This window comes from Arvicola amphibius, chromosome X (assembly GCF_903992535.2).
Source record: "Arvicola amphibius chromosome X, mArvAmp1.2, whole genome shotgun sequence".
NCBI classification, from domain to species: domain Eukaryota; kingdom Metazoa; phylum Chordata; class Mammalia; order Rodentia; family Cricetidae; genus Arvicola; species Arvicola amphibius.
In genome coordinates this window covers 136422002-136448538 of record NC_052065.1, presented here as the reverse complement: position 1 = coordinate 136448538, position 26537 = coordinate 136422002, and the positions used below count along the sequence as shown (strand labels likewise).

General features: G+C 52.0%; 1 protein-coding gene across 2 annotated transcripts; it reads left to right on the top strand.

Moving 5' to 3' along the window:
• Positions 1-134: 134 nt before the first annotated feature.
• Flna (filamin A) lies at positions 135-26537 on the top strand. Of its 2 annotated transcripts, XM_038316153.1 has the most exons (48): positions 135-236; positions 3179-3667; positions 6553-6801; positions 6906-7003; positions 7092-7239; positions 7969-8087; positions 8178-8255; positions 8349-8511; positions 8595-8795; positions 9341-9478; positions 9559-9682; positions 9831-9967; positions 10068-10261; positions 10487-10600; positions 10692-10835; positions 11853-11976; positions 12064-12224; positions 12309-12399; positions 12485-12654; positions 12839-12956; positions 13081-13343; positions 13787-14384; positions 14468-14641; positions 14731-14893; positions 14974-15134; positions 15224-15394; positions 15751-15874; positions 15960-16116; positions 16695-16884; positions 17043-17066; positions 19282-19529; positions 19639-19734; positions 19893-19995; positions 20084-20224; positions 20543-20671; positions 20871-21044; positions 21131-21292; positions 21517-21720; positions 21800-21952; positions 22057-22179; positions 22269-22535; positions 22691-22828; positions 23045-23160; positions 23692-23824; positions 24479-24655; positions 24816-25034; positions 25119-25322; positions 26030-26537. In XM_038316153.1, exons 2-48 carry the CDS (start codon positions 3295-3297, stop codon positions 26215-26217), a joined length of 7944 nt encoding a protein of 2647 aa, XP_038172081.1. In that variant the 5' UTR covers positions 135-236; positions 3179-3294; the 3' UTR covers positions 26218-26537. The 2 variants fall into 2 exon arrangements, with proteins under 2 accessions (XP_038172081.1, XP_038172082.1); XM_038316154.1 differs by lacking the exon at positions 17043-17066.

Below are 26537 nucleotides of genomic sequence, written 5' to 3'. Positions count from 1 at the left end.
CCTCCCCGCCCCCGGCTCCCGGGCGATTTTACCAATTAAGGCTTTCTTGCCGGGCCGGGCTCGGCCGGGCCCCGCGCTGGGCGGACGTGGGGCGGGGATGCCTCCAACAAGAAGGCGGGCGGCAGCGGCTCATTCGCGTGGAGGCGCGCGGCGCGCAGCGGACACCAGCAGAACTCTGAGGCATCCGGCTTGAGAGTGAAGAGCTGGGCGCCACCCCGCGGTTGCAGGGACAGCAGGTGAGGGTTCCGTGGCCAGCTCCATGCTGGATAGTCGTCGGATAGTGGGTGCGCTGCTCGAGAGCTGGGGAGAGGTCTGGAAAGCAGGCAGAGAGGCCGAGGCCAGGTGCAGCTTCGTTGTGGACTCAGGTTACAGGCATCGCGTTAGTGTCCAGAGGTAGCCTTGCGTAGTTCGCCACACACAAACTTATGTCTGTGCTCAGGAATCTTGGGGTCATGGGAGTCTCTGAATAGGGGACTGGTATCTGAGTGTGTGGCAGGAGATGGGTACAGGTGTGGGTACCCATAAACTGGTCATTGCGTGGGTATCTGGGAAAGAAAGGTCTTTTGAGATTAGTACCTTGATTGGGATAAGGGTGAGTGGAAACTTGGAAGGACACTTTAAAGCCAATGCTAAAGGTGGATATGAGAGATGAGTCCCCTGTTGGTTTTGGGCACAGGGAGCCGATTCTGGGGCTACGGCAGGGGTATAACCAGCTTGACTTCCAGCCTAGATCTTGGGTCCTGTCTCAGGTTGGTTCTGAGTATGATGGTCACTGTCAGCCAGAACATAAGCACTAACGTCCCCAGATCCCAATGCTAGACCCGGGCCAAAAAAAAAAAAAAAGTGGGTAAAATCTGCCCATAGTCCTTACAGCTCCAAGCAGTCTGGCCAAGGTGAGAGTTCAAGAAATCAACGTTCTCTCCTGTCACACCTGGATTTGCCTTATGGGCACTGGTTCTACTTTGGGGATTTTCTGTTTCCTTCCCTCCTGGCGCCCCCTGGCTACACACAGGTCTAGAAACAGCTCTTAAGGATCTAGAGTATAGCTGGTGGGCTTGAGCCTATAGTTTCCTGTGGGAGGGCCTGGCCTGGGGTCTGATGGTAGGGGTGGGGGAGGTGGGCGGGGTGTGTGTAACATCCAAGAATCTACTCCAAATAAGGGAAAATATGAAAGAGCTGGATTTTGGCTTCCTGGGGCTGCCCATCTGGGTCTTTAGGATGGAGCGACATCTGGTGGTGGCACTGTGTCTACTGTAAGGCCAAGAACTCTACACTCCACTCCCCCATTCCTCTTTTCCCCTAAATAGTCAAATCATGGGGCCAGAAACAGGGATACCCAATTTCTGTGTGTTCCATTACTATAATTCCGTTTTCCTTGTTCCCTGCAAATTAATGAACTCAGGTGATCTAGACAAATGACAGTGGAAAATCAATTATTGATGCGATTCCACACATGGGGATTTGTTCTCCAGTAGGCTGGGGGGCCAGAAAGATAACTCTAATCATGTCTTGAATGACATTTCTGGAAGTTTCCATTTGGGTTACCCCCTCACAATTCTGTCATCCTGTTCCCCAACTTTCCCTTTGGCTTACTTGGTGCAGGTATATATGAAAATAGAATAGGAGAGGGTATGCAGGTGACTGGAGGTGGGATAGGGGAGTTATGTACTGAAAATGTTATTTGACTGGTGAGATTATAGACAGTCCCAAAATGAACATGCTGTGACAAAGGTGGTGCCCATTGTGGTCATAGCCTTACCATAGTCCCACCATAGGCAATGCAGACACTCCAGGCCATAGGAGAACGAACCATATTTGGGCATGCCATGTTGGCCAACCCAGGGCCTCCTTCAGCCACGGGTAAATACATTGCTAGAATTTGAGAAGTAGGGATAAAGGCCTGCCTTTCTGGAAAAACATAGAGAAAGGAACATTCTGGAGAGGCTGTACTTCAGTACAGAGAATGTAATTGGAAGGAGTCTACCTTGGGGAAGGTAAGCTGGATTCCCTTAACTGGAGGGTGGTAGTAAGTGTCCCCTACAGTTTCTTACCTCTGTACCTTTGCTCATCTCTGCCTCAGTACAGATCCTCATCATTATCCCCAGAATTATCTATCATAAAATTAACTTTTAGTAAATAGCTTCATACTACTCAGGGAACACAACCTAGGCTCCTTAGCAAGCCTTGACCCCTGGTGATTCTCCTTCAGCAATCTGGGACCTATCCCTGAGTCCCTCCACATCTAGGGTCACACCAAACTTTGGGGGCTATTCCACTCTGCCACGCGAGAACTCTCCCCCAGAGTTCCTCAGGGCCCCAGGAGGATGAAACTGTGGGTTAGGCAGGCACGAGGTGCCCTCTGATTTTGCCCATTGGCATGCCCTGGGCCTTTGGAAGACTGCTTGGTCCTGGAGTGCTGGCAGCCTCCTGGCTCAGCTGTTTGCCCCATTTCCTTCCGGATGGAACTAGGGGCCATAAAAGAAGACGGTGGGAATGGGCTGGTGCAGGTGCCCAGGCCAGGACCATGGAGACTGGAAAGCCCAGCGGAGACAGGTGGGGTGGGCCAGGGGTTTGCGGGTGGCTACGTTAGGTGATGAGAGCGCTGAATGGCAGCCATTTCTCGGCACTAGTGCGCACAACACAAAGAGCTCGCAGCATCACCAGGCGCTCTGGAAGGGTTCGCTCTTAGGATTGGACTTTTCGCATTGCTGTGACCAGACTACGGCTGAGGACCCTCAGCTCGAGAAGAAGGAAAAAATAAAGATAGCGGAGGAGGGTGCTAGATCCGGGTGGAGTCCAAGTGACTCAGGCACACTATTTGCTCCACCCCCTGCGAGACCTTAGGGAGAGTCCCTTGTAAGGGTGTGCCAACTGGAGCTGAGCAATCCTGTGCCAGAATTGCTCAGCTTTTCCTAGCTTTGGGATCCGTTTCTTGTAGTACCGTAAGCAGATGTTGTTGGACCTTCTTATGTTCTTTGGGGCTCAGTGACCCTCCCTGAAGCAGAACTTGGTTGCCTTGGACGGAGCAGGGGAGGGGTGCTTTGTGGGAGCATTCCAACGGGCGGGGCGAGGTGGGGCGGGCACAGCTCAGAAACCCCACCCGGAGGTCCCTCCCCAAGGAAATCTTGCCTCTGGCTCCACCCTTCGCCCGCATTTAAAGGGCTCGCTCTTTCCGCAGCGCAACCTCTGTTCTGTGCCTCGTCTCTGCGGCGCCGAAGTGCCTTCGGCTTTAATTAAAGGGACGTCCCCCTCGCCGAGGCTGCAGCACCGCCCCTCCGCTCCTCGCGCCTCAAAATGAGTAGCTCTCACTCCCGCTCCGGTCAGAGCGCGGCGGGTGCGGCTCCTGGAGGCGGTACCGATACGCGGGACGCCGAGATGCCTGCTACTGAAAAAGACCTAGCGGAGGACGCACCATGGAAGAAGATCCAGCAGAACACATTCACCCGCTGGTGCAATGAGCACCTTAAGTGCGTGAGCAAGCGCATCGCCAATCTGCAGACAGACCTGAGCGATGGGTTGCGGCTTATTGCGCTGCTCGAGGTACTCAGCCAGAAGAAGATGCACCGCAAGCACAACCAACGACCTACTTTTCGCCAGATGCAGCTCGAAAATGTGTCGGTGGCGCTTGAGTTCCTGGACCGTGAGAGCATCAAGCTTGTGTCCATAGGTGAGAGCGTGGGTCACACTGGGGCACCGCGTGGGGGCGGGTGGGGTCACCACAATTCTCCCTTACTCCCTAGAGGCCCTCTGTCTGACTCCCTTCCTAGCTGCCCCACAACCAAGAGTACCCTTAGGCCTCTCAGCCATCGAGGTCCTCGAGAACAAAGGCGCGCAGGCCTGCTGAGCACGCGAACCGCTAGGCGCCCCCGCCCGCTGTGCCCTCCTGGCCTGCTCCCAGGCTGAGCTCACATCCTCTAAAGGCCGCGCCCCCAAAGCTGCATCCGTGGTGGGACAGGCACAGACTAGGTTTCTGTCCCTGAGAGCCGCAACCCATCCTTGGGCAGTGGGATGTCCAGGGTCTTCCCCTACAACAGTAGTTCTAATCTCTAGGTGCCTCTAGTTCTAAAGTTGAGGGTGCAGTTTGTGGCTCTTATTATATAGGACTCCCTCAACTTCTTGCCCTGGAACATGCTCCCCCATTGGAGGTAGTTGAAATCCCCAGTTTATATCCTTTCTGGTGAACTTGGAGGAGGGCAAAGAGATGTATTGCTGGCAAAACTGTACTCCAGTTGTGTTGGGTGTGGTTGACTGAAGGCACCTGGGCATCTGACCGTGGTGTGCTTGATTGCCAGCTTTGCTGTCTGTCATGTAAACCTTGTAAATCTTGTAAAACAAACAAACAAACAAACAAACAAAAAACCGTGTAAACCTTCTGCATCTACAATGCAGAGATTAGTTGAAAGGTGCTGCAGTGTATACTGGGTTTACTGCCAGCTCGGTGCCCATGCCATTGGATTGGAGAGGTTAGCAGTGGATTGCCATTTGAAGGATCCCATGCCTTTCTCAGAGTAGGGGCCTCTCATGGACAGGCCCCAGAATTGGTAACTTGGGAATGTGGAACAGGGAGAGGAGGAGAATGAATTTTTCTCCATAATAGAAAAGGCTTTCTGTTATACTTTGAGATGGTACATGCTAAAGCAACGAGGGATCAAGATTCTCCTGGCCCCTCACTGAGCAGGTTTCAAGTGCTGAGCTCTTTCTTTGGAATGCCTATAGAGACATGCCTGTGGATGTTTGGAGGCCCACCCCTAGTCCCAGCCTCAGTCTAGCCAGCTGAGTCATTTCGGAGTGGGGGGGGGGCAGCCGGATGTGGGGAGGCAGGCCACACCCCAGCTCTTGGGGGGGGGTCTCCTCCCACCTCCCTTCTCCCTCCTTCTTGTGAGCTGGCTGGAGCAGGCCTAGTTCCCAGAGCTTTGCCATATAAGGCAAAAAAATGTTGGAAAGCAGCAGTGATTAGGAGAGGGAGGGGGCCGGCTGGCCCAGGGGCTGGGGATAGGGGGTGGGATGGGGCGGGGCCATCTAACCAGGCTGCCTCCCAACCGTGGGCCCTGGTCCTCTCCTCCTCTTGGGAGGGGGAAATAGCTAGCTTAGCCAGCCTAATCGAGCCAGGGGAGGGACCAGCTATACCTTCATGGGATGGTGGGTCTGTCTTTGCGCTTCCTCTTGGAGGCCACTAAGAACTTATAGTTTCCTTGGGAGCTCTTGTAACTTGGGGTAGGATCATTGTATCTTTGATCTTCTTTGAACTTCTTCCTGAATCTTCTCACCATTTTGGGACAATGAAAAACATTCACAAGAGACCAGGACCAACCTATTTGGGAATAGGAAAAGATCACTCTGCTCGGAGAGGCTCAAGTAGTTGTCCCCCAGGTGCTGTCCCACTGGACTGGGATACCACCTGTTCTAGATTGCCCTTCCATTGGTGTTCTAGTTTTCATGACCCACTCCCATTGACTCACTAGATAAACATTCCATGATTGCAGGGAAGGTCTGTAGGGTTTCCAAAGATGAGCTGTAGAAAACCATACCCACCATAAGCCATCCACCCTTGAAGAGGTTAAGATCTAGAGGTGGCCTTGGGTGGGGCTCAGAGGCGTTACCATGGTGATGGGTGTTCAGAGTGCCCGCCTTAACCACTTCCCTTGTGGTAAGCCTGGTGACTGCCTGAGACCTAGCCCATTAGGTGGCAAGTAGGCTGGGTGGTAACAGCTAGGCAGATTATGCTGAAGCAGCAGGACTTGAGGACCCCACCTAAGGTCTCTGCAACAGGGGTTCCCAAGTGGGCACACTAAACTAGCCCCTCTCTACTCTTCCTCTTCTTCCTTCTTCGACTGGGCAATGGGGCATGTTACCCCAGAAGTTCCCGATAGGCATCAATGAGTCAGGACCAAATATAGTTCCTTTGACTTATAGCCCCTCCCCCAAACCAGTCCTCTTTTGTGCCACCTCCTGATTCCTAGTTTGGTAAGGGGACAAGGAAGTGGCAAAGGGTGTGGCTTGCACCCCTTCACACAAGGATCCTTGCCAACATGTTCACTTCCCCTGTCTTATCCCCCACCCTGGAGCAGCAGTTGTATTTCCTAACTACTCTTTGCCAACCTAGCCTTCCTCTTCTTTGGTCTCAGCTCAGCTTGAGGTCAGGGGCCTTGTTTCTAAGGCCAGTTAGGGCTGGGCCACTTCTCTCCATTCCCATATATCCCAAGAGGTGGGGGCAGGTTTTGATCTCAGCAGCTGCAAAGCATTCATGTCACTTGCTCTCCCACCCTCCTTCTGGGCCTTGGGGTTTTTGGCACGATCCCCTTATTGCATTATATTGTTATCATGTGTCTATGGGTCTCTTCCTCGGCCACCAAAAGTTTCCTTTAGCACTAAATATTTCTTGCACCCCTTTAGAGGCCCTGAGCAGAGGGTACCTGATTCACTTTTCGCTCTTAGCTAGGAGGAGCCTTTGTCACCTAATTGACTTGTTGTGCCTGTCCACCCAGGTTCCTCCCTGCTGTTGGTGAGGGAAATCCCTAACTGCCCAGTGTTGCCTCCCCTCTCTTCCCACAGACAGCAAGGCCATTGTGGATGGGAATCTGAAGCTGATCTTAGGCCTCATCTGGACCCTGATCCTGCACTACTCAATTTCAATGCCCATGTGGGATGAGGAAGAAGATGAAGAGGCCAAGAAGCAAACACCCAAACAGAGGCTCCTAGGCTGGATTCAGAACAAGCTACCACAGCTGCCCATTACCAATTTCAGTAGGGACTGGCAGAGTGGCCGGGCCCTGGGTGCTCTTGTTGATAGCTGTGCCCCAGGTGAGGGGCGCAGAGATGGGAGATCTTGGGCTAAGGTTGTCTGGTCAACCGAGAAGGTGGACCTATAGTCCCAGACTCACAACATGACCTTTCCTGTGTTATAGGCCTATGTCCTGACTGGGACTCCTGGGATGCTAGTAAGCCTGTGAACAATGCACGAGAAGCCATGCAGCAGGCTGATGATTGGCTAGGCATTCCTCAGGTATGTTCCCTGACTGGCCCCAGCAGCTAAGGGGTGCTAGGTCATGGTGAGGAGAGGCCCAATGCCTCTTATCTTCTTTCTATGACAGGTGATCACCCCAGAGGAAATTGTGGACCCCAATGTAGATGAACATTCTGTCATGACCTACCTGTCTCAGTTCCCCAAGGCCAAGCTGAAGCCAGGGGCTCCTCTTCGGCCCAAACTGAACCCAAAGAAAGCCAGAGCCTATGGGCCAGGTCAGTGACATTCCAGGGGGCGGAACACTTATATATGGCCCATAGAACAGTATTTTCTCTCAACTTGGGTCCTAAGAGGTTTGGGGTCATGGCAGCTGGGTAATGAAATAATCACTCTTGAGGGGGATGAATGGATCAGGGTTGATCAGAAATGATGCCTTGACGCCTTTAATCCCAGCACTCGGGAGGCAGAGGCAGGCGGATCTCTGAGTTCGAGGCCAGCCTGGTCTACAAGAGCTAGTTCCAGGACAGGCTCTAGAAACTACAGGGAAACCCTGTCTCGAAAAAACAAAAAAAAAAACAAAAAAAAAAACAAAAAAAAAAAAGAGAAATGATGCCTTGACAAGGGAATGGTAATAAGTTCCTTAAGTCATATTGGCTTGTGGGAAGTTTCTTGATTGAAAGAGGACCCAGTGTGTTGGTATTCTATAACTGGAGATGAAGCAGTCAGGATGAAGCAAGTACAAGGGTTTGGGAAACCACTGCAGCAAATCAGACTGTTTCAGAGAATGGGCATGGGCAAGAGCACACACAGCTGGGTTCTGAGGCCAGGCTCAATATATTGGGCTTACATTGAACAAACTTTTCTGATTGGATTGTCCCTAGCTTGGGGAGGGGTACTGAACCTGTAGAAGGATGGGGTCTCTAATGTTGTGTCCCTCTTACTGTATAGAGGTGAGGGAGTGGCCCTACCAGCTGGTCCATGGCTTCCTCACCCTCTCCTGACAGGCATCGAGCCTACAGGCAATATGGTGAAGAAGAGAGCAGAATTCACTGTGGAGACCCGAAGTGCTGGCCAGGGAGAGGTGCTGGTGTATGTGGAAGACCCAGCTGGACACCAGGAAGAGGTAGGGTTATCCATTGGCAGGGCAGGATCCTGGTATTATCCTCTTTTAGAAGGGCTGCTCTTAACACTCATAGACTCCTTCCCACTACAGGCAAAAGTGACTGCCAATAATGACAAGAACCGTACCTTCTCTGTGTGGTATGTCCCTGAAGTGACAGGGACTCATAAGGTGAGTCCTTGACTGAGAAGGAGGTTGGTGGCCATGGGTAGTTGGCAGAGGACCCCTTGCCTCACCCTCACAGCCTGCCCCTCCTGGGAATAGGTGACTGTACTCTTTGCTGGCCAACATATTGCCAAGAGCCCATTTGAGGTATATGTGGACAAGTCACAGGGTGATGCCAGCAAAGTGACTGCCCAGGGCCCTGGTCTGGAGCCCAGCGGCAACATCGCCAACAAGACTACCTACTTTGAGATCTTCACTGCAGGTGAGGGGAGGCAGCCGAGGCCCAGCCAGCCATGGGGGAGAGCTGTGCTGGAGTCCCAGAGCTAAGTCTGTGCCTTGGGACAGGAGCTGGCACAGGTGAAGTGGAAGTCGTCATCCAGGACCCTACTGGACAGAAAGGCACAGTGGAACCTCAACTGGAGGCCAGGGGTGACAGCACCTATCGCTGTAGCTACCAGCCCACCATGGAGGGTGTTCACACAGTGCATGTCACCTTCGCCGGTGTTCCCATCCCTCGCAGCCCCTACACTGTCACTGTTGGCCAAGGTAGGCCTGGCCATGGATGCTCCTCTACTGTGGTGCTGTGGTCTGGGCCTCCTGGGGGGGGAGTAGCCCATTAGGGCTGTCCCACTGAAGCCCTAGTCTCCGAGCTTCTACTGTCTGGGCAAGCACTATCTTTCCTTTCCCATACTTGGGCCCTTCTTGCTCCTTTTCCTCTCCTTGCCCCTCTCATCTCTCTTCTCCATGCTTTTACCTTCGGAAGAGCTCGCTCCAGTTGTCTAGAAACCTGCTGCTCTCTGCTCTGCCCACAGGGTCAACGGTACTTGGATCCATGTTCCTCTTGGTGTGGAGGGCTGGGTGGAGGTATTGGGGGCTGGTGTCAAACAGTTGGGAGAAAGCCTGCCATGTCCCTGCTTGGGGTGCAGGTTCTGGGGTCATGGCCCATTTCAGTTTTCTTGCATGTGCTTTACCAGTCTGTTGGGCCAAACTTTGAGTAACCCTCCAATCCCAATGGCCTGGCCCTGTGTGTGGCAAGGGAAGGGGCAACCAGCCCCAGTTTTCAGCAACTCAGCTGGCTTATTTGCCCACAGCTTGTAACCCAGCTGCCTGCCGGGCAGTTGGTCGAGGCCTCCAGCCTAAAGGTGTGCGAGTGAAGGAGACAGCCGACTTCAAGGTGTACACCAAGGGCGCTGGCAGTGGGGAGCTAAAGGTCACTGTAAAGGGCCCCAGTAAGTTTGTCTGGTGGGGTGGTGGGTAATGGACCTCAGGTCATAGTTAAACAGGCCTGAGTTCTTCCTTGTCTTTGCAGAGGGCGAGGAGCGTGTAAAGCAGAAGGACCTAGGGGATGGCGTGTATGGCTTTGAATATTACCCCACAATACCTGGCACATACATTGTCACTATCACATGGGGTGGCCAGAACATTGGCCGCAGGTGAGCTCCCTCTACTACTCAACCATTTCTGAGCCCTCCCATCTCCCTACCTGGCAAGGGACCAGTGGCATCTTTCTGCCTGGCCCACAGCTGTTGGGCACAGAGCAATGCCTCTTGATGCTTACCTATGTGGTGCTTTCGCTTGCAGTCCCTTCGAGGTGAAGGTGGGCACTGAGTGTGGCAATCAGAAGGTGCGAGCCTGGGGCCCTGGATTGGAAGGTGGCGTTGTTGGCAAGTCAGCAGACTTCGTGGTAGAGGCTATTGGTGATGATGTAGGCACCTTGGGTAAGTTGGAGGCTTCAGAGTAGGCACCCAAAGCAGAGGGTGACAAAGGAAGCCTATCCCAAGGCTCCAGGGTACCAATACCACTGATGACTGTTTTCAGGTTTCTCCGTGGAAGGTCCATCACAGGCCAAGATCGAATGTGATGACAAGGGTGATGGCTCTTGTGATGTGCGCTATTGGCCCCAGGAGGCTGGCGAGTATGCTGTTCATGTGCTGTGTAACAGTGAGGACATCCGTCTTAGTCCTTTCATGGCTGACATCCGTGAGGCACCTCAGGATTTTTACCCAGACAGGGTAAATGGCACACAACACTGACCTGAACTTTGGCCTTCTACCTCTTCTGGAGAAGGCTTCTGGGGGTGGGCATTATCTCATCTTGTCAGTGAGGTGGGGTTAAGAGCTCAGACCCTGGCTGGTATTCCCAGAAACATGTCCTACCAGTGTGTGTGTTACTTACTGCCCTACCTGCCTTTGGTGGCCTTGCCTTGATTTTCTGAGGTTGGATTGACTTCTTACCAGGTGAAGGCACGTGGGCCTGGATTGGAGAAGACTGGTGTGGCTGTCAACAAGCCAGCAGAGTTTATAGTTGATGCCAAGCATGCTGGGAAGGCCCCTCTCCGAGTTCAAGTTCAGGTGGGATGCCTACCAATGTTAGGGTTAGGACTTGTAGGCCCCTGGACCTGGGTACTGACCAGAAGGCTGCTTGCTTTTGCCTGCCTTACAGGACAATGAGGGCTGCCCTGTGGAGGCGACAGTCAAGGACAATGGCAATGGCACTTACAGCTGCTCTTATGTGCCCAGAAAGCCAGTGAAGCACACAGCCATGGTTTCTTGGGGAGGTGTCAGCATCCCCAACAGTCCCTTCCGGGTAAGCCAGCCCATGGGCCATTAGCCCATCTCCCCAGAACCCTTTTGTTCTATAGCAATTTTTTTCTATAACAGTTTTTTAACAGGATCAAGCTTGCATACCAATACAGTTTTCTTATTTACAGGGTAGTTGGCAGCCATCACCATAGTCTAGTTTAGGACATTTTCATCATCCCCAAAGAAACTTCTATGCTTTCCATTCCCCTTTCTTTAGGCCTTGGTAATCACTGATCTATGAATTTGCATTTTCTGGGCCTTTCATATAGATGCAATTCTATATAGATTTTTAACTATATATATTACACACACAGTGTGATCTTTGTGTGTGTTTTTTTTAAAGTTTTTAAAGATTTATTTATTTATTAAATATACAATATTCTGCCTGCTTGTATCCCTGTGGGCCAGAAAAGGGCAACAGATCTCATTATAGATGGTTATAAGCCATCATGTGGTTGCTGGGAATTGAACCCAGGTCCTCTGGAAGAGCAGCCAGTGCTCTTATCCTCTGAGCCATCTCTCCAGCCCCATGTTTTCTTTTTGAGACAAGACCTCACCATGAAGACCAAGCAGGCCTAGAACCTTGCTCTGCAGACCACACTGGCCTTGAACTCACAGAGGTTCATCTGCCTCTGCCTCCCAAGTGCTGGGATTAAAGGAGTGGGCCACCATGTTTGTTCTGTGACTTTTTGTCAGACCTTTGTCAGTGCTTCAGACCTTTTTATGGCTGAATACTTTTTACATCACATTGTGCAGGTGGAAAATATTATTTGGCAGATATGTGTTACTTTTGGGCTGTGCGAATAGCTCTGGTAGGAACATTTGGGTACGTGTTTGTGTGGACCTAGGTGTTCACTTCTCTAGAAGTAGAATCAAAGTATCGTGCAGTCACTTTTAACTGTTTGAGGAACTTCCAGTTGTCCCAAGGCAGCAGCAATATTTGTCCTGCCTACCAGCTGAGGGAGCCTTTCACCTCTCCTGCTACAAACTCATGTCTTTTCACTTGCCCCGTACCCTACAGGTGAATGTGGGAGCTGGCAGCCACCCAAACAAAGTCAGGGTGTATGGTCCAGGAGTGGCCAAAACTGGGCTCAAGGCACATGAACCCACCTACTTTACTGTGGATTGTACAGAGGCTGGCCAGGGTAAGGCCTAGCCTTGAATGGGAGGACAGATGGGTAGGCTGTCTCTACAAAGTCCCAGTCTCTTTTTATCCCACTTCTTAACCACAGGAGATGTCAGCATTGGTATCAAGTGTGCCCCTGGAGTGGTGGGTCCCACCGAGGCTGATATTGACTTTGATATAATCCGGAATGACAATGACACCTTCACTGTGAAATACACACCCTGTGGGGCTGGCAGCTATACCATCATGGTCCTTTTTGCTGACCAGGTAGGTGTTACTGCTCCCAGTTCTTAGACTGCTAAGTGTTGGAGTGCTGCTGTCTTCAGCTGTTTTTTTTCCCATCACTTGTAGGCCACACCCACCAGCCCCATCAGAGTCAAAGTGGAGCCTTCTCATGATGCCAGCAAGGTGAAGGCTGAGGGTCCTGGCCTAAGTCGCACTGGTAAGGATGAGTATTCTGTACGTTGAGTGGAGCCAAGGGCAGGGAGTTCAGAGTAGGGTGCCTCAATTTTGTTATGACTCCTCAGGTGTTGAACTTGGCAAACCCACCCATTTCACGGTCAATGCTAAAACTGCTGGGAAAGGCAAGCTGGATGTCCAGTTCTCAGGACCAGCTAAGGGAGATGCAGTGCGAGATGTGGACATCATTGATCATCACGATAATACCTACACAGTCAAGTATACTCCTGTGCAGCAGGTAGCTATCTCTATCTGCTGCAGCCATACCCTTCCCCTTCCTTATATAGCGGGCTAGTTAGGCTGCTGCAAGAAGTTTCTAATTTCTCACCTGGGAACGGGGCCGAGGAGCAAAGCTCAGCAGCTGTAGGCCAAAGACACTGGAGTGCTGATTAGTGACCCCTGCCCTTTTGTACCTATTTCAGGGTCCAGTTGGTGTCAGTGTCACTTATGGAGGAGATCACATCACCAAGAGCCCATTTTCAGTGGGAGTATCTCCAACCCTGGACCTCAGCAAGATCAAGGTGTCTGGCCTTGGTGACAGTAAGTAGTTGCTATACTTCCTATTGCCATTGAGAACCACTTAGCTCCATCCAGCTGAGTCTTGCCTGGAGCTGCATAAATAAATGGATAATTTCTTTTTTCTCTACTTTCATAATTGCAACAGAAGTGGATGTTGGCAAAGATCAGGAGTTTACAGTGAAGTCAAAGGGTGCAGGTGGTCAAGGCAAAGTAGCATCCAAGATTGTGAGTCCCTCAGGTGCAGCAGTGCCCTGCAAGGTAGAGCCAGGCCTGGGAGCTGACAATAGTGTGGTACGCTTTGTGCCTCGAGAAGAGGGGCCCTATGAGGTGGAGGTGACCTATGATGGTGTTCCTGTGCCTGGCAGTCCCTTTCCACTGGAAGCTGTGGCTCCCACCAAACCTAGCAAGGTAATTGGGTTTGGGAGTCTATAAGGGGAGGGCCCATCTTCCTTCCTTCCTTCCTTTCTTCCTTCCTTCCTTCCTTCCCTCATTCCCTCTTTTTGGGGGGTGGTGGGGATAATTTTAAGACAGGGTTTCTCTGTGTAGTCCTGGCTGTCCTGGAACTCACTCTGTAGACCAGACTGGCCTCAAACTTATAGAGATCTGCCTGTAACTGCCTCCCAAGTGCTGGGATTAAAGGCATGCACCACCACACCCAGCTCCCATCTTCCTATATTCTCCAGATTTGTCCTGATCCTTTGTCATTTCTGTCTTTATGGTTGATGGGTAGATTACCTATTAGACAGCCTATGCCTTTCATGTTTCTGTTTGGGTAAGGAGGAGAGCTAGGGCAAAAAGAGGCAGAAGAAAGGTTGGGCTGGTAACTGCTTCTGACATCCTCTTTCTCTCAGGTGAAAGCATTTGGACCAGGGCTACAGGGGGGCAATGCAGGCTCCCCAGCCCGCTTCACCATTGATACAAAGGGAGCTGGCACTGGTGGCCTCGGCCTGACAGTGGAAGGCCCCTGTGAAGCACAGCTTGAGTGCCTGGACAATGGGGATGGCACATGCTCTGTGTCTTATGTGCCTACTGAGCCTGGTGACTACAACATCAACATCCTTTTTGCTGACACCCACATCCCTGGATCCCCATTCAAGGCCCATGTGGTTCCTTGTTTTGATGCATCTAAGGTGAAATGCTCAGGTCCTGGGCTGGAGCGGGCTACTGCTGGTGAGGTAGGCCAGTTCCAAGTGGACTGCTCAAGTGCTGGCAGTGCTGAGTTGACTATTGAGATCTGCTCTGAGGCAGGACTGCCAGCTGAAGTATACATTCAGGACCATGGTGATGGCACACACACCATCACCTATATTCCTCTCTGTCCTGGAGCTTACACTGTTACAATCAAGTACGGCGGCCAGCCTGTGCCCAATTTCCCCAGCAAGCTGCAGGTGGAGCCTGCTGTGGACACCTCAGGTGTGCAGTGCTATGGACCTGGGATTGAGGGTCAAGGTAAGGAGGCCTGCTGTAGGGGAGTAGCAGTTATGGGGTGCAGAGTCCTATAGCCACAGCCTCCTCACTGTGGCCTTTTTCAGGTGTCTTCCGAGAAGCAACCACTGAGTTTAGTGTGGATGCCCGGGCTCTTACACAGACTGGAGGATCACATGTCAAGGCTCGTGTGGCCAACCCCTCAGGCCACCTGACTGAAACCTATGTTCAGGACTGTGGTGATGGCACATACAAAGTGGAATACACCCCATATGAGGAAGGTATGAATGTGCTGGGATATAGCTTAGGCAGGGCAGAGAGTAAGTGGAGAAGCCCAGTTCTTCCTGACCTGACTTGCTCTACCCTCTAGGAGTACACTCTGTGGATGTGACTTATGATGGCAGTCCTGTGCCCAGCAGCCCCTTCAAGGTGCCTGTAACAGAGGGCTGTGATCCCTCCCGGGTGCGTGTCCATGGGCCAGGCATCCAAAGTGGTACTACCAACAAACCCAACAAGTTCACAGTGGAGACTAGGTGAGTGAGTCACTGAAGAGGCAAGGGCAGCCAATGGGATTGGGAATCCCAGGTAATGACAGACTGTCTGTTTGGAATAGGGGAGCTGGCACAGGTGGTCTGGGCTTGGCTGTTGAGGGCCCCTCCGAGGCCAAGATGTCTTGCATGGATAATAAAGATGGCAGCTGCTTGGTAGAATATATACCCTATGAAGCTGGCACCTATAGCCTTAATGTCACTTATGGTGGTCACCAAGTGCCAGGTGAGGAGATGATCATGAGGATGGAACCCTAGGACTGTTTGTTAATACCCACAGTTTCTTAGTTACCATTCTTTTGTATCAACCCCTAGGTAGTCCCTTCAAGGTCCCTGTGCATGATGTGACAGATGCATCTAAAGTCAAGTGTTCTGGGCCTGGCCTAACACCAGGCATGGTCCGTGCCAACCTCCCTCAGTCCTTTCAGGTGGACACAAGCAAGGCTGGAGTTGCCCCACTGCAAGTCAAAGTGCAGGGGCCTAAAGGTGAGAGTTCACATACCTAGGAGCAGGGAGTTATGGAGCTATCATCTTTTTAGACCAGCATGTGGAGGCTAGGGCCGATAGTGGAAGGGTTTCATGTAAGCACAGAACCAGGCAGAACTCTAGAGAAGGTATAATGGACAGGACTTGGCCAGTGAATAGATGTGGCAAGAGAGAGGGCCTAAGGAGGCACTTAGATATGTTTTATACTACAGGGTCTTGGAGTCATTCCTGAAATTGGATAGTTAAGGACGTGATAAGGTCTAGGCTTTGGGCCCATTCCTAGTCCTTCAGTGAGATGGGGCTGGGGATGGGTACAAGGAGCCAACCTAAGGTTCTGTCATTGGGACTGGGGGTAGGCCTGGTGGAGCCAGTGGATGTAGTGGACAATGCCGATGGTACTCAGACTGTCAACTATGTGCCCAGCCGAGAAGGGTCCTATAGCATTTCTGTGCTATATGGGGAAGAAGAGGTTCCACGGAGGTAAGAAGCAGGGTTCACTGTGCATGCTGGGGTCAGGCTGGGCACTGAAACTTTTCTGATGGTTCATAACACCCTGATCCCACAGCCCCTTCAAGGTCAAGGTACTGCCTACACATGATGCCAGTAAGGTGAAGGCCAGTGGACCTGGACTCAACACCACTGGTGTACCTGCCAGCCTGCCTGTGGAGTTCACCATTGATGCCAAGGATGCTGGGGAGGGTCTGTTGGCTGTCCAGATTACGGTGAGCTTGCTGGCTCCCTGAGCTGTGCTGTAGCTTCAGGCAAAGGGAGGAGAGGCGAGGAACAAGACCTGGGCAGATGGAGTGTAAGGCTGCAGGTGGACAGGCAGCCCAGTCTAGATAACTAGTCTGCCTGGAGCTGTACTGTAAGGGAAGGACCTCTGCTTTTGGTCTGCTAATATAACTGCATTAGGATGTGTAGCAGTTTTCTCCAAGTTGAAAGGAACAAGCATTCTCAAATATACATTCGTTGCTATTGCAGCTTCCTCACATGTAATAGTCTCACAGAACAGGTATAATGTTACAACATTGAGATCTTGTAAGCTCCTAGTGCCCCTATGACAGGCCCAGGACTGAGGCTGGGCACCAAGCTGCTCTCTTGTCATGTCAGGGAATGCTGGATGTTTGGGGACTTCCATTCTGGACTCTGCCACAGGCAGGCAGCCACTGTGGCCATGGGGGTAGAGGGGAACAGAAAACTATTTCTATTATAGCAGTATTTGGTGTTTTATGGAAGGCCTGAGATAGTCCAGGCCTTGCTAGGCTTGGACCAACCTCCTCCCCTGTGCTTTGCTACATAGGACCCTGAAGGCAAGCCCAAGAAAACACATATCCAAGACAACCATGATGGCACGTACACAGTGGCTTATGTGCCAGATGTGACAGGCCGGTACACAATCCTTATCAAGTATGGTGGTGATGAGATCCCCTTCTCCCCATACCGTGTCCGGGCTGTGCCCACTGGAGATGCCAGCAAGTGCACAGTTACAGGTGAGCTAGCCCACCATCGGCCACCGTGACGCTCAGCACGGGGCTTGGGTGTGCCTGTGTGCAAGGGCTCGCTGCTTGGGGCGGCGTGTGGGAATGGGGGCCGCCCTCTTGAGTGACTCACCTGACCTTTCTCCTTGCTCTCTGCCCTCTCACCTCAGTGTCAATCGGAGGTCACGGGCTAGGTAAGCTGCTTGCTGGGGCCACTCCCAATGCCCCTGCTGCCCAGAGAGGCAGTTTCCTTTCCTCTTCATTGCTAATTCATTCCCAGGACAGTTCCAGCTGCAGCTCTAGGCAAGGACAGAGCGGGGGAGGCTGTGCAGACAGGGTCATGGGCTGGAGGGTCAGGGCCCAGGGAGGTTTCTGGAGCTAAGCATGAATGCTCTGGTTCTCCCCTCTCTGGGCCTCCATTTCCCCATCTGAGAACTCGGGTTGCAGCTGAGAGCTTTGGGGTAAAGTGTATCCTAGGAGGCACCCCACTGGGGACTTTGGGGTCTGGGGATCTTGGTACCCCTGGGGATGGACAGCAGGTGCTTCCTTCTCACAAGGGTTCCTGTGTGGGCTCAGGGGACAAGGTGGTTTCCTCCACCCAGTGGGAGTCTCTAGGCCTTATCAGATCCACAGACTTCCATCCCTGCCTCCCAGGGGCATCTGTGTCCTGGGCTGAGGGAGGTGCATGAGTGGGTGGGGCTGGCTGGTGATGCAGTAGTGCCAGTGTCAACTGCTTGGGTGGCCAGCATGGTGGGGCCTGGCCCAGCCTCAGAGCCCCAAAGTGCATTCTGCAACCCATCTCTTTTCCCTCTCTCCTTCTATTCCCTCAGCAGTGACGTTAATTAGACAGCCCCTATCAGACAGGTTTGTCTGCCCAAAGACAGAGACACCCCAGGGATACTGATATAAAACTATAATTACTTGTAGCCCTCTGAAGGCTGTAGGCCCAGCACTTGGGTAGGTGGCCAAGGACAGGATTATAAGATAGCTAGGTCTTTTTGGCAAGAGACTAGATTGCTTTGTAGAATAGTCCATGGGATAGGATATGACACACGTGTTTATAGGATAGGAGATTGGAGAACAGGCTATGGACTTGGAATGACTTCAATTTTTCTGACCATTATGAGTGGAATGGAGGCAGGAAGCCAGGAAGGGAACTTAAATCACCTTTGGACAAGCTAAAAGGTTGGCTTGGACCAGGTTGGTGGCTGTTGGGACATTAAGCAGTAGTCCAATTAACAGGTGTACTTTGAGGGTGCTATGGTTAAGACCTGCTGATCACCTGGATCCTGGGTACAAAAATGAGGAATCAAGTAGATGTCAGGAGAGGGCTCAAATCATTAGCTAGATGATACAGGGCAGGTATTCAGAAAACTTACAGGGCAGCATGGGTAGCAGGCAGCCAACGATATAGCTAAAGGTGTTGAGTCTCATGTTGCCAGTATGAGACCAAGGTCAATGGGGGCTTGGTGGCAGGCTGGTAGGCTGGTAAGGAGGGCCCTTAAACTTGGTCCTCAAGTAGATTTGGTGCTCCTAGCTGCTTTCCTTGTGGGAGGCTGGGCTGCAGGGGTGCTCTTGCTGCCAGGCCTTACAACCCACAGCTCCCAAGCCTCCACAGCTGAGCCCCATATCATAATGTCACTGTCCTTACCCTTTCCTTGGGCATTATGGGGCCCTAGAGGCTGCTTAGATGCTTTACCCTTGCAACCCTGCAATGGTGGCTTGGGCCTTCTATTCCCTGTTCCTTGGGTGCCGCCACTGCTTTGCCAAGCCTGCTGTAATGCATTGCATGGGTGCTAACCCTGCTGTCTCCCTGCTGCTTGCTCTTGTCTGTGCCAGGCTGTGCTGGGCTGCTTCTCACTGCAAGCCTCTGGTTGAGCAAGCATTCTCAGTTGTCAGGAAACTCCAGTTTCACCTTCAGGCCTGGGGGGTGGGTAGGGAGGAAAATGTCACACTCCCCACACTGCAGCAGGACTCTGCCTCACTGCGTCCACACATAGCACTGGGGCCAGGGCTAGTAAACGAGGGCGCAGGTAGCCATGGGCCTAGTCAGAGTGCTGGTATTTGTCAGCATAGACCATGGTACCTGCTGAGGCTGAGTTGGCAGAGGAAGTGGCAGTAAATGCTTGTGCTGGGATGGGATGGTCCCTTACTTTTCCTCCCAGGTACCTTGGTACCACCTGTTGGGCCTCTCTCATAAAGAGGCTTGAGGTGGTCAGGAGAATCCTTCCTGCCTTCTGAGAAACCACTCACCATCCTAGCTTGGGGTATGGGTTGGGCTAGGGGTTGGGGCTGGCTGTGCTTGGTTGTAGCAGTAAGAGACCTGGATGGGTGGCAGGCTAATGGTAGTAACCAAAATATCAGGCTCACCTGCTGGCTCCCCTCTGGGGATCCACTCTGCCCTCCCAGGTGCTGGCATTGGCCCCACCATCCAGATTGGGGAGGAGACAGTGATTACTGTGGACACGAAAGCAGCAGGCAAAGGCAAGGTGACTTGCACTGTGTGCACACCCGATGGCTCAGAGGTAGATGTGGACGTGGTGGAGAATGAGGATGGCACCTTTGACATCTTCTACACAGCCCCCCAGCCGGGCAAATATGTCATCTGTGTGCGCTTCGGTGGCGAGCATGTGCCCAACAGCCCCTTCCAAGTTACAGTGAGAAGGGGCCAAAGACGGGTGGGGAGGGAGATCTGGGAAGGTCATAGTTTGTCCTTCCAGGTCCCTCTGTGACAACAGTCTCCAGCTCTCTCATTTTGCCTTGCAGGCTTTGGCTGGGGACCAACCTACAGTGCAGACCCCACTACGGCCTCAGCAACTGGCTCCACAGTATACATATCCTCAGGGTAGCCAGCAAACCTGGGTAAGGCATGACCTGGTCTATTATTCAATTTGCCTGACCCATAGGGACACTTGGAGCTGGCCATCTGGGTGTTGCATGTGGCCCTGTTCTTCCATATGAGCAGAGAAACCTCAGATCTTATTGTAGCTCCTCACCTGATTCTTCTGTCTCCACTGTAGGTTCCAGAGAGACCCATGGTGGGTGTTAATGGGCTGGATGTGACTAGCCTGAGGCCCTTTGATCTTGTTATCCCCTTTACCATTAAGAAGGGAGAGATCACTGGTGAGTGAGGGCTGGGAAGGAACTTGGAAACCAGTGATACCAAGGTGTGCCATTTGCTTGTCCTGACTTCAAAACCTCTGACCTCTAGGGGAAGTTCGAATGCCCTCAGGCAAGGTGGCCCAGCCTTCCATCACGGACAATAAGGATGGCACTGTTACTGTACGCTACTCACCCAGTGAAGCTGGCCTGCATGAAATGGACATCCGCTATGACAATATGCATATCCCAGGTGGGCTCACAGCCTCTTGCCCACCCCATCCCAGGCCCCTGTTGCTACCATGTTAGAAAGAACAGGTTGGAGTACGGTTATAGGTCAGACTGCTTGCCTAGCATGTATGAGGCTCTGAATAAACTAGATATTCACATGCCTATAATCCTAGCACTGGGGGTAGAGGCAGACGGATTAGGGAGTTCAAGGTTATCCTCAGCTTCATAGCGAGTTCAAAACCATCCAGAGATACATGAGATCCTATTTCAAAAAACAAAACCAAATAGACTAGTGCATGAATGAGGCTGTTATTCCTTGTGGTTTCTATTCCTGCCTCAGGAAGTCCTTTGCAGTTCTATGTGGATTATGTTAATTGTGGCCATGTCACTGCCTATGGGCCTGGTCTTACCCACGGAGTGGTCAACAAACCTGCCACCTTCACTGTCAACACCAAGGATGCTGGAGAGGGTAAGGAGAAGCTCTAGGCTTGACCTGCCAAAGTTGTCTTTCCTTCCCTTGGCTAAGGGCTAGGTATGGGAGATGATCCTGAATAAAGTTCTCTACTGTGTCTTCCTGCCTCTGCTGAGCCATCAAGTCAGCTCATCCACGAAGGCCTAGCAATGCATGTCTGGGCACAGTTCCTACTCTTACCTGTAATACTTTTCAGGGGGCTTGTCTCTGGCCATCGAGGGTCCATCTAAAGCAGAAATCAGCTGCACTGACAACCAGGATGGAACATGCAGTGTTTCTTACCTACCTGTGCTACCTGGTGACTATAGCATCCTAGTCAAGTACAATGATCAGCACATCCCAGGCAGCCCCTTCACTGCCAGAGTCACAGGTGGGGAACATCAGGAATAATGACAGGGTGGGCACAGTCTCTTTGGGGCTGGATCCATAGTGACTGATGACTTGTACCTTTACCAGGTGATGATTCCATGCGTATGTCCCACTTAAAGGTGGGTTCTGCTGCTGATATTCCCATCAATATCTCAGAAACAGACCTCAGTTTACTCACAGCCACAGTGGTGCCACCTTCAGGCCGAGAGGAGCCCTGTCTGCTGAAGCGGTTGCGCAATGGCCACGTGGGTAAGAGGTTAAGAGGGATCAAGCATTTCTGGGAAAGAGAGAGAGCCAAGTGTGATGATTGCCTATAATCCCAATATTTGGAGGTGGAGGCAGGAGAATTGGGGGAATCAGTCATTGGCTACATAGTGAGTTAAAGCCATCCTGGCTTGTGGAGGGAAAAAAGAAAGAAGGAGGGAGGCTGTGGGCCCACCCACACCCTGTTGATGGCCCTACTCTGTGCCCAGGGATTTCCTTCGTGCCCAAGGAGACAGGGGAGCACCTGGTGCATGTGAAGAAGAATGGCCAGCATGTGGCAAGCAGTCCCATCCCAGTAGTGATCAGCCAGTCGGAGATTGGTGATGCCAGCCGTGTGCGGGTCTCTGGTCAAGGCCTCCATGAAGGTCGTACCTTTGAACCTGCAGAGTTTATTATTGACACCAGAGATGCAGGTAGGCAGTGGTGACCTACCAGATAGGGCAATGCAGCTTCACTTGGCATTCTGGCTTATAACTGCTATCTATCCCCTAGGCTATGGTGGACTCAGTCTTTCCATTGAAGGCCCTAGCAAAGTAGACATCAACACAGAAGACCTGGAGGATGGCACATGCAGGGTCACTTACTGTCCCACAGAGCCTGGAAACTATATCATAAACATCAAGTTTGCTGACCAGCATGTGCCTGGTGAGTGCGGCAGCCACACCCCTGTGGTTTGGCAGCCCCTAGACACACCCCAGTGCCCACATGTAAATGTGCAGGGTATGGACTGTCATTTTTTTTTCCTACAGGCAGTCCCTTCTCTGTGAAGGTAACGGGTGAGGGCCGGGTGAAAGAAAGTATTACACGCAGGCGACGTGCCCCTTCAGTGGCCAATGTTGGGAGTCATTGTGACCTCAGCCTGAAGATTCCTGGTAGGGAAAAGATCAGGAGGGTTCCTTGGGTAACCCTAAGCACAAGTAGAGACAGGATCCTGCTCAGCAAGCCGTTCTTCTACTTGTAGAAATTAGCATCCATGATATGACAGCCCAGGTGACCAGCCCATCAGGCAAGACCCACGAGGCAGAGATTGTAGAAGGAGAGAACCATACTTACTGTATCCGATTTGTGCCTGCTGAGATGGGAATGCATACAGTCAGTGTCAAGTACAAGGGCCAGCATGTGCCTGGGAGTCCCTTCCAGTTCACTGTGGGGCCTCTGGGGGAAGGGGGCGCCCACAAGGTCCGTGCTGGAGGCCCTGGCCTAGAGAGGGCTGAAGCTGGAGTGCCAGGTAGGTGTGCTTGTCTAATTCTTGCTATCCTGGGTGGGCCTAGGTGGGTGTTTGTAGGAAGTAGCTGGCCATCATGTTGATCTTGGCTTTGCTTGGAGTTGGCTGAGGTTGGAGATCAGTTCTCAATCCATGTATACCACTGCTCTCTCACACAGCCGAATTCAGCATTTGGACCAGGGAAGCTGGTGCTGGAGGCCTGGCCATTGCAGTTGAGGGCCCCAGCAAGGCTGAGATCTCCTTCGAGGATCGCAAGGATGGTTCCTGTGGTGTGGCCTATGTAGTTCAGGAGCCAGGTACTGGGAACAGAATTGGCCAGGGCAGGGGGAAGTAGAACCTGAGTGTGGGTGTGTTGACCCCAGGTGCTACATAGTCTTCACTTGGTGCTGATTCTCCATCTTGAGGTTCCAGGGACACCCAAGGTGGCCGTGGAAGGCGATAGACCTTTCGTAGGCTAGTCCTTGGAGATATGTGGCATCCCCAACACAGCCTTATGTTCTCTTCCTATCCAGGTGACTATGAAGTCTCAGTGAAGTTCAATGAGGAGCACATACCTGATAGTCCCTTCGTGGTGCCTGTGGCTTCTCCGTCTGGTGATGCCCGCCGCCTTACTGTTTCTAGTCTTCAGGTGAGGCACTGAGAGAAACTGCCCACCTGGGGCTCCTAGGCCCGGCCAGACCAGAGTCACCATGGCAAGCAGGCCTTGGCTGTGAGCTGAGTGGCCTACTACCCAGAAACAACTCTGGGTGCTAGGTTTCTGCTCTGACCGGGTACAGCCCACGCTTGGGGTTGGCAGGAAGTACCCTGCCTACCGCGTGGCGTTTTTCTCGTGTCTCAGGTCTAAAGGCTTTGAACAGAAGCCTGTGCCCATTGAGCACCAGGGCTAAGGTTTAAAGAGGGAGAGCCTGCTAGAGCTGAGTGCTACCCACAGGGTGGGGTCACCTTCCCTTTCTGCTTCCTGGGTGTGTGATTGCGGACCACATGTCTAGGGGATAGGAGGTTGGGGGTGTGCCTGTGGCTTGCTGCCCTCACAGATTAATGGCTCTCTCTCTTTAAACCATGTTGGACACAAGATGGGTAAGTGACCTTGTGGGTCTCCTGCTCTTCCATTTACCCTGGCTCTAGCCATCCTGTCTAACCACATCTGCTATGCTTCTAGGAGTCAGGGTTAAAGGTCAACCAGCCAGCCTCTTTTGCAGTCAGCCTGAATGGAGCCAAGGGGGCAATTGATGCCAAGGTGCACAGCCCCTCAGGAGCTCTGGAGGAGTGCTATGTTACAGAGATTGACCAAGGTGAGGCTCTATTCCTGTCTAGCCATTCAGCTATCTGCCCTAGCGGACTAGAACCAGGCTGAGTGTATACAAGGAAAGTAATGATTCTGTAAGCAACCAAAATTGGGCTCCTCAGCTTCCCAGACTGATAAGCACCCATGAAGATAGGGCTTATCAGCATGGCCACTGGGAAGAAAGCTTTAGCAGTTCCATACATGAGACAGACAAAGACAGAGATACAAAGAGCAAGAGAGACAGTCTATCCCTGTGGCTAGAGGAATAACAATTGTATTGAAGCACACTAGTTTCCCCCCCCCCCCAAGGTCCATGATCTGAGCGGATTCCTCGCTAAGCCTGCTAATCTGTAGACAGCATGGTATTAACAGTACACTGTCTAAGGAGGCAGCAATGTGGGCATTTTGCTTGTCAGTCCAAAAGACTCACCGGTAGACTTCTTAGGTATTTATAGCTTTAGTCCTCAGGGTGTATGTGTTGTTGGGGTGGGCACCCAGCACAATTCTGGAAGCAGAGGAGTCTCCATGGAGCAGTTGGGTTCCTGCTGGTAGCAAGAAATGAAAGGGATGGTTAGTACTAAGCCTATTCCTTTCAGACACTATTTGCTCATTACATACCGAAAAGTACCCCAGGCCCTTAACATGTCTTTCTACATCTCAGATAAGTATGCTGTGCGTTTCATCCCACGAGAGAATGGCATCTATTTGATTGATGTCAAGTTCAATGGTACTCACATCCCTGGAAGTCCCTTCAAGATCCGAGTTGGGGAACCTGGGCATGGAGGGGACCCAGGCTTGGTGTCCGCCTATGGAGCAGGTCTGGAGGGTGGTGTCACAGGTATGTTCACGGGTACAGCTCTGAGTGTGGATGCAGTTGTTGGGGCCCTGCATCTAAGCTCTTAGCATCAGGAGGCATGTGGAAGTATTAAGGCTGTACTGGGTGGTTGAAGACAGGGAACCCAGTTAGGTAGACTCTGCCTGACCTTCCATGCTCCCAGGGAGCCCAGCTGAGTTTATCGTGAACACAAGCAATGCGGGAGCTGGTGCCCTTTCGGTTACCATTGATGGACCCTCCAAGGTGAAGATGGATTGCCAGGAGTGCCCTGAGGGCTACCGTGTCACCTATACCCCCATGGCACCTGGCAGCTACCTCATCTCCATCAAGTATGGTGGGCCCTATCACATTGGGGGAAGTCCCTTCAAAGCCAAGGTCACAGGTAAGTCTCAGCCTAAGCTGTTGGTGCCATCCCAATTCCTTGATACTCCAGTCATTTCTCAGTCTCACCCATTCTGTCCTGCAGGTCCCCGCCTTGTTAGCAACCACAGCCTCCATGAGACATCATCTGTGTTTGTAGACTCCCTGACAAAAGTTGCCACTGTTCCTCAGCTTGCAGCCGCAGGCCCAAGTCCTGCTGATGTGAGCAAGGTAGTAGCTAAAGGCCTGGGGCTGAACAAGGCTTATGCAGGCCAGAAGAGCAGCTTCACAGTAGACTGCAGCAAAGCAGGTAAGTAGTCCTGTTTCTAGATTCTAGAAGTACAAAGCCAGAAATAACAGGACAGTCAGCAAAGCGAGAAGTAACAGGACGGTCAGCATGTGGGAAGTGCAGGAACTGCCTTTAGGGTTATGGTTGTTGCTTTTGGGGTTACCTTCTATTTGAGCTTCCTGGAGAAAGGTGGGTCAGCAGTTAAGAGCACTCACTGGCTGCTCTTCCAGAGGACTCGAGTTCAAGTCTCAGCACTCACATGGCAGATCACAACTAACTATAACTCCAGTTCCAGGGGATTCAGTACCCTTATACAAACAAACATACAGGCAAAACACCAATGTACATAAATAAATTGTCGGGTGGTGGTGGTACACTCCTTCAATCCCAGCATGTGGGAGGCAGAGGCCAGTGAATCTCTTGAGTTTGAGGTCAGCCTGGTCTACAGAGCTAGTTCTATAACAGCCAAGACTGTTACACAATGAAAGCCCATCTCAAAAAACCAAATGTGTGTATATGTTGGTATAAATATGTAAATATATGAAGAAAATGTCCTGGAGGACCTGGAATCCATCCTCTGGTGGCCTAGGTGGGTTATGAGAAGCTTGTTGGGAAAGGGTTATTCTGAACAGGCAAGGGACAGGATGTGGAATAGGAAGAAGGGCTCAGAGCAATTACAGATGAAGGAAGGGGTTAAGGTTGGTCACTGAGGTCTATTTCTACCTCAGGTAACAACATGCTGCTGGTGGGGGTGCATGGCCCAAGGACACCCTGTGAAGAGATCCTGGTGAAACACATGGGCAGCCGCATCTACAGTGTCTCCTACCTGCTCAAAGACAAAGGGGAGTACACACTGGTGGTCAAGTGGGGTGATGAGCATATCCCAGGCAGCCCATACCGCATTATGGTTCCCTGAGCCTGGTATCTATTCCAGCCAGAAGCTCCCATGGCAAAGAGTATCCTCACACCTATCCCAACCCCAAGAAGCCCCATATTTCTTTCCTGAGCCCTGGGCCCTCCCTCCCCTAGATCACTCTGGCCACTCTGTCACTGCAGTCGCCCCTGCCCTGCGCTGTGCTCACCTGCCTCTCTGGGCTTTCACTTGGGCAGAGGGAGCCATTTGGTGGCAGATCCTGTCTCCTTTGGTTCTGGGACGGTGGGAGTCCTATGTACAACCATCTGCTAGTTCTCTTTCCCAGCCAGGAGGAATAAAATTTTGCTTTCATTGTCCTGTGA

Bases quoted from the DNA above. Each gene is read 5' to 3' on its own strand.
- Flna (XM_038316153.1), top strand. From the start codon at position 3,295: ATGAGTAGCTCTCACTCCCGCTCCGGTCAGAGCGCGGCGGGTGCGGCT. The intron at 9,683-9,830 runs GTGAGCTCCCTC...TTTCGCTTGCAG, and splicing joins GGCCAGAACATTGGCCGCAG to TCCCTTCGAGGTGAAGGTGG. The intron at 17,067-19,281 runs GTAAGCTGCTTG...CTGCCCTCCCAG, and splicing joins AATCGGAGGTCACGGGCTAG to GTGCTGGCATTGGCCCCACC.